An 11,510-nucleotide genomic window follows, 5' to 3' on the forward strand; every position below is an offset into this window, starting at 1 on the left:
TATATATAAAGGAACAGAAAAGGAAGAAAGGATAAACCTTACCATAATCGAGATAAAAAATAATATCTACAATGAGGAGAAGAAGAAAATAGGGAGAAATAATTCTGGGGTACTGAGCTTCACTCCTCAGACGAAGTTAGCAGTCGAACCCATTTTCTCAAGGGCAGAATAAAAGGAGGAGGTGGTTAATAAAAACACTAATAAATAATAATGCTTGGCATTTCTATAGCACCTTAGAGGATTCCGATATTTCCATGAACATTATCTCAGTAACAGTTAGCTAAATTCATGTTTGGATTCTCAGATTCCAGATGGGCTAAGGGTAATATGGCTTGCCTAAAAGCATCTGATGAGTTCGCGGCATAGACAACATTTGAATCAAGGACTTTGTAGTCCGTTTCTGGGCCTCTACGGTACACTAGTTCTTGAGATCTCACTCAGAATGCTGTGGTTTGGTGGTCCAGCAAAGAATGTGGCCTGATTTTCCATGCTAACAGAATTTTTGGCAATTGAGATGGAGGATTAAGTCATACGAAAAACCTTGCTAGATCATACTGATTGTTCATGTAGCCCACCCAGCCCTCCATCTCTGACACTGGTTTGTTGGTCAGGGGTTATGGGAGTTGCAGTTCAAAGTATCTAGGCTGAGGAAGGCTGGCATGAAGGGTTTACGGAACTAGAAAAGTAAAATGCAACGGGGGAATGTGTGGAAACTGCAGTGTGAATGCAGCCATAATGTGCATTTTCCTACCCTCATTCCACACCATTGGCTGCTAGGGGTGTGATGGTGTCAGAAAAGAGGGGAAGCAGAATGCAATCAAATGTAAGTGTGGAATAGAGCAGGAGGGAAAACTTGGCACTGGGCTGCCCGCTACAGTACTTTCAGCAACAGCCTCCTATTTCTTACAGTGCTCCATTTTGCCCTGCCCTGTCTATTTCATGTCGCAAAATGAGGTTAGGTTTTTTTCCCCTCCCCCCTCCATTAAGTTCAATGAAGTAACACTTTTTAGTTGCTCAACATTACTGTGCTCTTCTTGAGAAAGACAAAATAACGATGTTTAAGTAATAAGTGCCACTTTAAATTACAGGACCCGATCTTATTGCTGAAATGACAAGCTGCAGAAAGCAGGAATCAAATGTGATAAATGCATTCTTTCTCTCCGTTGTGGTGCTCACTGACTGCTCCAAATTGCTTTCAACACAGGGCCCAACCTTCTATCCCAGAGTGCACTTCAGCTCAATTCCAAACCCGAAGGGTCTTTCCAGTATCCATCTAGCTACCATAGCAACCAGACCCTTGCCCTCGGTGATTCAGCAGCCTCACAGCTTCCAGCCCGCAGCAGTCAAGCCAGAGCTGCGATACAGAACTATAGCCAGGTATGTTTTGAGAAGGGTTCATTTATACCAGTGCCGTTTTGAAGGGCATATTCTGGTTGAAAATGAATCTCACGCACACGTGGTTTTGCTTACAGAGTTTGAGTTCATAATTTATGTTTGTGTGGAATACAGCTAATAGCATCAATGCAATATTAAAGGAATAATTCAGCAGAACAATATGACAACATTTTTGTGTTTATACATTAGTTTAGGAGATGTTTATTAATGTTTAATTTTATCATGACTTATTTATGTGTGGGTTCGAATCCCCGCAACGGGGTGAGCTCCCATTGCTCGGTCCCTGCTCCTGTCAACCTAGCAGTTTGAAAGCATGTCAAAGTGCAAGTAGATAAATAGGTACCACTACCACTCCGGTGGGAAGGTAAACAGCATTTCCATGTGCTGTTTGCCAGAAGCGGCTTAGTCATGCTGGTCACATGACCCGGAAGCTGACTGCGGACAAAAGCCGGCTCCCTTGGCCAGTAAAGCGAGATGAGCACCGCAACCCCAGAGTCGTCTGCAACTGGACCTAACGGTCAGGGGTCCCTTTACCGTTACTATTCCACTTACCGTATTTTTCGCTCCATAAGACGCACTTTTTTCCTCCTAAAAAGTAAGGGGAAATGTCTGTGTGTCTTATGGAGCAAATGCACTGGGCGGCAGAGGGATCCCTCAGCTATCACTGCAGTCGCGAGCTGAGGGATGCCTCCGCAGCCGGAGCCATGGCTCCCGTCCATTGCTTGCTGTGAAGCCAGCAGAGAAAGAGCCGCTGCGCTGCTATCGCTCTGGCTCTGCTGGCTTCAGTGAGAGCAATAGCTGAGCAGCTTGCTCTGCTGGCTTCTCAGTGAAGCGGGATGAGGGATGGAAGGGGCTCCGTGTAAGGGCTCCCTTCCATGTCTCCTCCTGCTTCGCTGAAGAGGCGCTGCGCTGCTCTACTGGCTTCCCAGCAAAGAATTGTGCCTTCTGTTTGCATTTTTTGTAATTGACTTAGAGCACAATCCCAACACTAGATCTGCCGTGATGAGCGAGATAGAATGTGGCAGATCTCCGGCTCAGCTGGCAAGTTTGCAACCCCAGCTAAGCCAGAGATACATCAGTGTAACTTCCTCATCCTGGCTCAGGTGGGGCTAAGCCATATCAGCCAAGACCAGCAGAATTTACACCAGTGTAAACACTGGAAAATGGGCATTCCTGGGGAAGGGGCTGCATTGCGCAGGAGGTACACTGGCAAAAACCGGTGGTGTAACTCAAACAGTATTTTAAAGGCTTCGGCAGTAGTACTACTCCTGAACAGAGCTTGGATCTGGTGTAAATTAAAGCAGCATAAATCACACTGGCTTCCCATGTTTAGGATTGCTCCTTTAATCTCATCATGTTCCACATTCTAAGGCATCAAGTGGCATATTGCAAATTTGAATCATTGTTGCACATTGCAGACACAGTTGGGGCTTAATTGTGAAGCAGTTTCTACTGAGTTTTTTTCCCTTTTATTTTCATGGATTTGATGACATTATTATCAAACCTGCTGTCTGTATGGGACATGTCTATGCAGTAGCAAATTTGGAGACAATAACAAATATTTTTGGCATTCTCATGCTAGACTTTTTATTATTCATTTGTTTTGAGATACTGAGAGTTGCCTACGGGTAAGGTTGTAATTGCATGAAAAGTCTTGAGAATATCTTGGCAAAAGAAACCCACCAGCTTCAGCAATATATCCAATTTTCATTAGCCTGAGCATAATTGTGGTGATAGGTTTCATGAATTTGGCATATTTCTAGGATGCAAGGGAGCTGTAAAGAAATGTAGCTTTGATTAACTTAACTGCTAGCCTTGCAAGTGTTACAAGTAAAACCATGGGAGGAAAGTACATATATTTCAGAAGCTTTGGCAACATTAATTCAAAAAAGAGAATCTGGAACACATGCAGCCTCCTACATTTTTCGACAATGCTAATGATAATTTAACTGTAGTCCCTAACGGGGATTTCAAAGCCCTTCACATTCCCCACCTTGCAAAATTATGGATGCTTTATGCTAATTTAATCTAAAACAAGGATGGAAACTTTTAAATGCTTTGTGTCAAAAATCAGACAAAGTCTTAGTTCTGAATTTAGTATCTGCACTCTCCTCAATACCATATCTAGGTGTTTTTGTGCACATAGGAAACCCCGACACCTCTGCGCATGCGATGGCCTTGCCCACGTGGCAGTGAGAGGGGTAAACTCCGCTCACACAGCGCTTCAGCTCACATTTGACCGAGGGCTTTCACTCTAAGATTTCTTCCTGCACCAACTGATGATGTCATGACGGGGCAGCAACGCTCACCTGACCTCCAGGCAGCTGAGTTGCTGCTGCTTATGGAGTGGGACTGGGGAGATTAGTGGAAGTGCAAACGCACCAGCAGAGCCAATCCAATGCTTCCCGTTCATTTGCACTGCACAGACCTCCCTGCCACTCCTGCTCAGTTAAACAGAAGCAACTCAGCTGCCTGGAGGCCAGGTGGTCAGCTGTCACTCCACCACTTCATCTAGGGCCGCCTCAAGACCTATCATTGCCTGCGGCAAAGGACAAGATGGCGGCCTCCCCCAAGGCACCCACGGAAGCCAAATAGACTAGCAGTTGCATCTTACTCCCTTACTACTGAAAGGACGCTATCCTCCACTGCACTTGAGGGCAGCAGGCTACCCTGCTGAATTTTACATGGCACTCAGAGCTCTGTCTTCTCCCTCCCTCTCAGCATCAGCTACCTGAGCCAGCTTTCTCATGCTGCCTCACCCTGGGGCTGGCCCTGACTTCATCCACTGCTGTCTCCCACTATCCTACAGTTTCAGTTACCGTATTTTTCGCTCTATAGGACACACCCGACCATAGGACGCACCTTGCTTTAGAGGGGGAGAACAAGAAAAAAAAATCTCCCCCTCTCTGCTCAGTGCCCCTTCAGCGAAGCGGCAGGAGAAACGGAGCCCCTTCCCTTTCTCCTCCCGCTTGGCTGAAGGGGCGCTGCGCAGCTCTCCCTCTCTGCTGAAGCCAGGAGAGTCTTGCTCTCCCAGCTTCAGCTAAAGGAACCCGAAGCCTCCAGAGCGCAGTGTTCCGGAGGGTTCAGGCGGCTATCCCTGAAGCCTTCAGAGCGCAGCGCGAGTTCCCGCTGTACTCCCGAGGCTTCGGGTTCCTTTTGCTGAAGCCAAGGAGCCTGCATTCGTTCCATAAGACGCATACACATTTCCCCTTAATTTTAGAGGGGGGAAAGTGTGTCCTATAGAGCGAAAAATATGGTAAATAAATAAAGAATTTTTTTATGTGTTGTTCTTCGCTATAAACAGAATACTGAAAACAACAATTTTTTTAAAAAAAATCCGTCTGATTTTTCTCAAAGATGCAATTTGTACATAAACCCCACTTTGTTGTTTGGTTAGGCAGCAGTCTGGCAGGGCTATGGGCACATGTCTGCCTCCAGGGGTGTCTCTTTAGCATTTACTGCAGGCACTCACATATCCAAATAAGCAAGCTGATTTCAAAGGGAAAAGCAGCTTGCCTATTCAGCCATGCAGAAAGTTGCAGGAGGAACCTCAAAGACATTTCCAGCTGTGTACTTGGTTTTCTCCTACCCTTGAACATACATTGTAAGAATTGCAGCCTTCTTACCTTGTTGCACATACTGAATAGGAACCCCAGCAGTTGCAACAATAAAAACCCCCCTGCTCTGAACAGGAAGTACTCTTAATTTTATGTATGTTAAAAGCAATATTCCCACAAGCAAAGTCATCACTGTGCTTTTTTTATATCATTGCTCTTTTGCATAAGATCTAACATATATATTTTTCAAAAGATTATTGCAATCTTGGGATGACGTTACATAGCATTTGGGTAAAGACTCCTTCAGATGAATGGACTTACTTTTAAACTCACAATGACACTTTATACAAAGCACAGTAGATCTGAACATTATTTTACATTTTATACAAAGCACAGTAGATCTGAACATTATTTTACATTTCATACAAAGCACAGTAGATCTAAACATTTTACAGCAGCTGCACTATAAAGCGATGTAACAGTGTTCAGTCCATTCATTAGTGTAAATGGGAGGAACCTACAGTTCATGATACAACACAAAATAAAGCACAAACCATGGCTATTATGCTTGTGGGGATGTTCCTCCTTCCTGCGTCTCAACCGAGGAAGACTAGATATGAATTTATCACTGGTGCATGGTCTCTGTAGCTCCTTGTGGAACGTTCTGTTATTGAAGTCAGTCTGAACAGAGACAGTCCCGGGAAGGTACAGGAGCTCATAGAATTCAATGTACTGTACAAAGCCTGCATATTTAGAAAGATCTGTATTTTAAAAAGAGCCTGTCTAGTCCAGCTTCCTGTTTTACATTGGCCACCCAGATGCATTCCCGGAAAGCAGAGCATGGCAGTAACAAGATCAGTATCCCCTCCCCTGGCAGCTGTTATTTGGTGGCCTCTGAATGAGTTTGTTCAACTGCCATTCAAAGCTATCCGAGTGGCCACTGCCATACCCTGTAGCAGTGAGTTCCAGAAACTATGTGAAGAAATGCCTTTTCTTTTTTCTGTGCAGAATCTACCCCCCACAAATTTTATTTGCGACAACCCTGAGTTCTAACATTACGAGAGGGAGAAAAATGCCTTAGCAGCATGTCCCGTTAGCTTCTTCTTCTTTACTCAGTTATTTACATGTTCCCGGCACTTGATTTTAGTTGCTTTTTTCTGTACATTTCCCAGCTCTACCATTTTTAATTTTTTATTTAAATGGAGCAACCACAGTTCTTACACACTCTATTCCAAGAATGGTTGCACCATAGATTTGTATTAAGATATTATGATGCTGTTCGTTTTATCTTCAGTCCCTTTCCTAATAATTACTACCTGGGTGTTTGCTTTTTCCACAGTTGCTATAGGCTGAGTTTCCTTTCCTAACAAAATAAAAAAATTCCTTCCAGTAGCACCTTAGAGACCAACTATGTTGGCATGTTAATGGTATGAGCTTTCGTGTGCATGCACACTTCTTCAAATACTTCTTAGTGTGCATGCACACGAAAGCTCATACTAATAACAAACTTAGTTGGTCTCTAAGGTGCTACTGGAAGGAATTTTTTTATTTTGTTTCGACTACAGCAGACCTACATGGCTACCTACCTGCAACTTTCCTAGTTAGCAATCACCAGTTCAGATCTATCTTCCTTCCTTCCTTCCTTCCTTCCTTCCTTCCTTCCTTCCTTCCTGTCCAATAAATGAAGGCAATCTGTGTCATGGGTTTGAGCCCCATGTTGGGCAAAAAGATTCCTACACAGCAGGGAGTTGGACTAGATGTTCCCTCGTGGTCTCTTCCAACTCTACAATTCTACGATTCCACTTACCTCACTCGCTATCTTGATGCCTAGTAACCCATTCTGAAGAGGCCTTTTCTATCTCTTCATAGTCTGCACATTAACCCGGATGGGAGATTACCAACTCATTGAAGCCAGGCTATTGCTACAAATATAGAGTTGTAGATGGATCATCACCTAAACTGGCAAAAAGGTGGATCCAAGAGTAGCCCCTACTACACATTTGATCCATAACAATTATACTGGGTGAAGAAACGGGATTTAGCTTTATTATATAAATTGTCAAAGTATCTTGCAAACACAAATCTCTTGCATCTTTGAACATTACATCTTGTGAATGCAGTGTCTCTTTCTTGGCACAAATTGCGAGGAGCTACAGCATATCTTCTATTTGCCAGGCTTTCCCTTGCCTCTGTGAAGCAGGAAAGGCTTCAGACATATCATTTCTGATAAGGAATTTTCAGTGCCCTTTTCTGCCTCCGTTACAATCATGGGAATTTTGCTTCTGACCTAAAATGGAACAGGATTAGTCCTTTCACTGAATGTTCGCTACATATACAACTTCATTTACAGAACGGTTTTGTAATCTTCCTTAAAGCACAGTTGTATTCTATATAATGGCATAAAAAAGTACAATATATGTACAGTAGAACACATACAAATGTGTTAAATGTGCTTTCAGCTTATCTGCTTCACACTGTTAAGAGATACTGTGCAGGACCATATTAATTCATAGGGCATAATGCAGTTTATTGTAGAAAGGCTGGTAACAGGAATAGTAATTGTATGTCCACAGCATGACATCTGAAATCGCACATTTATTTTGCTCCTGAGGAATTAAATGACTGACACTTCTTATCACTGGTAGGCTGATCCATTTATCTACATCAAGTCTCACACTGTATTGCCTAGAGATTTTATTACAAGCACAGTAGAAGACTGAAATCTTCAGTTAAGGCTTCTTAACACTTTCCACCTAGTGTTTTCTTAACGCTAAGCTACATTCACTTACTTGGATTTCTTAAAAAATGGAATATTAACTTTGGGACGAATATTTCTCTTTCTTAAATATACCTGGTGTAGATTACTTTCCAAGTACTGTTGCACAAATGTAAGAACTGGCTTGTGAGATCAGACCAAGTTCCATCTAGTCCATCAGTTGTTTCCAGCACCAGTCAGATGATGTCTCTGGAAGCTTCCTAGCAAGACAGAGGTGATGGATATCCAGCCTCTGGTAATATAATATAATATAATATAATATAATATAATATAATATAATATTAAAATAATTTTATTATTTCTACCCTGCCCATCTGACTGGGTTGCCCCAGCCACTCTGGGCAAATTCCTACGTATATGAAAACATAATAAAACATTACACATTAAAAAGCTTCCCTATACAGGGCTGCCTTCAGATGTCTTCTAAAGGTTAGTCATCTCCTTGACATCTGATGCAAAAGCGTTCCACAGGGAGGGTGCCACTACCGAGAAGGCCCTCTGCCCAGTTCCTTGTAGCTTCACTTCTTACAGTGAGGGAACCACTAGAAGGCCCTCGGTGCTGGATCTCAGTGTCCAGGATGAACAATGGGGGTAGAGACGCTCCTTCAGGTATACAGGGCCAAGGCCGTTTAGGGCTCTAAAGGTCAGCACCAACACTTTGAATTGTGCTCGGAAACGTACTGGGAGCCAATTTAGGTCTTTCAGGACTGGTGTTATATGTGGATGTGGAGGATAAAAACATAAGAACATGCCTCCTGGATCAGACCAATGCTCTATAGTCCAGCATCCTGTTTCTCACAGTGGTCAAGATGCCTATGGAAGCCAACAACATGAGAGAAATCAGCCTCTCCAGCTGTTGTTCCCCAGCAACTGGAATCCAGAAACATGCAGTCCCTGATCCTCAAGGTAGCATATGCCCCTCATGACTAGCAACTACAGATCGGCTTATTCTCTATGAATATGTCTGCCCCATGGCCCTTTTAAAGCTATTTAGACTGGCAGCCATCACCACAGATGATGTAGTAGAGCATGCTACCATTTATCTATGCATGTTCTGAAAAAGTACTTCCTTTTGTCTGTTCTGTCAATTCAGCTTCAATGGGGGACCCCAGGTTGTAGTCTTATGAGAGGAGAATTATGTCTCTATCCATATCTTCAACATAATGCATTAATTTTTACACCTCTGGCAAGTTGCCCAGTACTTGCATTTTTTCCCTACACAAAGGCAGCAACAACCCAAAACAGAGTTGCTCCAGCCCCCCCACAATTTCCAGTTCTACAATATCCTCCCCCCCCCTTTTTTTTTAAAATGCAGCCACTGTACTCAGTATTCCAAGTGTGGTCGTACCACAGATTTCTATATCAACAGTTCTATTTTTCCTAAGGATCCGCAACATGGAATTAATATTTTCATACCTGTCACACACTGGGTAAATATTTTCATTGAGCTGTCCACCATGACCTTTCACTGCCAGCATCAGCACTGAGCAACATTTGCCATTTAATTGCCCATTTGCCCATTTTGGAGAGATCCTTTTTGGAGCTTCTTGCATCATTTTTTATTTTTATTTTTTGCCTTATACTACTCTAAACAGGGTTTGGTGTTATCAGCAAAATTGGCCACCTCACTGTTTACCTCTAACCTTAGGTCATAGAATCATAGAATTGTAGAGGTCGCTTGTAAACAAGTTTAAAAGCACCAGTCCCAATACAGATCCGTGGAAGACCCCCCTCTTTTTATACATTAATTTGATGTAAAAAAACTATAAATTTATTCCTACTTTGTTGTTAACACCCCCTTCAGGGGTCCCTCCTTCAACTAGTGCCACCTTGTAGTAAACCTGCTTCACCTCTGACAAGTCCCAAATCCATCAGATCTCACTTTGCCTCAGGATTCAAAATTCATCCAAATCTCTCACACACTCCCAATTGAAACAGAATTTGGTATGTTGTGTCGTAACCACTATAATGATTGACATTTGCTCAAATGTGTATTTAAGACTCCCCAATCCTAATTATTTTTACTCTGAAGGAAATCCTATTAATGCAATAAGATTGACTTCTGAATATGTATGCCTGAGATGGCAGAGACTTCTTCCAGGAGAGAGATTGTCAGCAATTCTCTTTTGGGAGGAACATAAGAAGAAAAAAACTGCCTGAAACCTCCTGCAGCTGACAAGAACTAATGCTAGGTGTGTGTGTGTGTGTGTGTGTACACACACACAAACACTTTTTGTAATTGGTCAGCTTCACTGTGTATTGTGGCACTGCCCGCTTTTGTTGTGACTGGAACTAAAAATGCAATGCTTGAGTTATTCAAACTTTGGTTTGAATAACTCATACTACAGTTCCAACTTCTTGCATTTGGGACATTCTTTAATGTTTCAGATAAATCTTCTGCCTGATCAAGAAAGAAAAAGGCAAAGGGCAGGCAGGGATATGGAAATGTATCTGAAATCAGAGTGCGCCTTTCAACAGAGTCCTCAGCTATCTCTCACTCCAGCATGCTGTTATTAGAGGATTTTAATGTTACCAGATTAACAGCCACAGATGATCTCTTGAGCCTAAGATCCCCGATAAAAACTGGAATGCAGTCTTTGTTGGGAGATAAGAGGTACATTCTATTCTTTGCTGTTCCAGAAGGGGCTCAGGCACATAATTGAAATTTTTAATAGGGAGCATCTGTTGAGGATTTTCTTTCTCTCCTCCCTCCTCTTTTTCTTTTAAATTACAAGGTTTAGGCAAAACTTCGCACAGCACTGCATAACTGGCAGGAAGATCTAAGACCTCCTGTGCAGATGTGCTGAACAATCTGCTGTTTTCAATTGTATGCAAATTTATACCTGGGCTGGATCCCGAGGAAGGGCCCACCTCTACCACAACTCCACCCCACCCTCATTTTCTGGTATGTCTTGTAAATAAATAAGTAACTGGGTTGCACTCAGGAAGAGACAGCTGCAAGAATTTGTGTGTGAGAAAGAGATTGCTCTCAAAGGGTAGGGCGTGCACATTGTCACAAAATGCAGAAATGGATAGCCATCCACAAGGACTATCACTTTTTGGAATACGCCCCCCTCCCCATCTTCCATACGCTCCTGTTTTCACAGTATAATTTATTTCCAGTGGACAGAAAATCTCCCTCCAATTCTGTGAGTTGAAGTTGAATCCTCTCATCCACAATGACAACTGCCAAGGAGTGGTTTGATTTACAGTGTGCCCACAACAGCTTTCCTTGTCACATTTCTTTTGATTTGTGGGTGCTCTTCCATATTGCTTTCAGTCTAGAATACTTGTTTTTGGGGTTTTGTTTTGTTGCTGTTGTTGTTTTTAAAAAAAGGATTGCACTGTTGGCCAAGCAAAGGCAGATGAAATAATGTACCGTATTTTTCGCCCTATAAGACGCACTTTTCCCCCTCCAAAAATGAAGGGGAAATGTGTGTGCGTCCTATGGGGCGAATGCAGGCTCCTTGGCTTCAGGGATAGCAACGGCGCTCCGGAGGCTTCGCGTTGCTTCCGCTGAAGCCAGGAGAGTCTGCTCTTTGAGGCTGGCAGTGGGGGAAAGCAGCGCTTCCCCCATCGCCAGCCCCAGAGGATGGGGGGCAGCGGGAAGGCGTGCGACGCCTTGCCGCTACTCTCCAACCCAGCTCCAACCCGGCTTTGAGGCTGGCGGTGAGGGAAAGCAGCGCTTCCCCCATCGCCAGCCCCAGAGGATGGGGGGCAGCGGGGAGGCGTGCGACACCTTCCCGCTACTCTCCAACCCGGCTTTGAGGCTGGCGGTGGAG

At 43.5% G+C, this 11,510-nt stretch overlaps 1 protein-coding gene across 1 annotated transcript in view; it reads left to right on the plus strand.

The window, feature by feature from the left end:
* LOC114601399 (catenin delta-2-like) overlaps positions 1 to 10,629 on the plus strand; it is a 270,211-nt gene extending 259,582 nt beyond the window's left edge. Inside the window, exons 6-7 of the mRNA XM_077933371.1 lie at positions 1,205 to 1,377; positions 10,464 to 10,629. Coding sequence (XP_077789497.1) covers positions 1,205 to 1,377; positions 10,464 to 10,469 — 179 coding nt within the window. The 3' untranslated portion in view covers positions 10,470 to 10,629. The remainder of the gene's footprint in view (positions 1 to 1,204; positions 1,378 to 10,463) is intronic.
* Positions 10,630 to 11,510: the final 881 nt, after the last annotated feature.

The sequence above is a fragment of the Podarcis muralis genome, chromosome 8 (assembly GCF_964188315.1).
Source record: "Podarcis muralis chromosome 8, rPodMur119.hap1.1, whole genome shotgun sequence".
Taxonomy (NCBI): Eukaryota; Metazoa; Chordata; class Lepidosauria; order Squamata; family Lacertidae; genus Podarcis; species Podarcis muralis.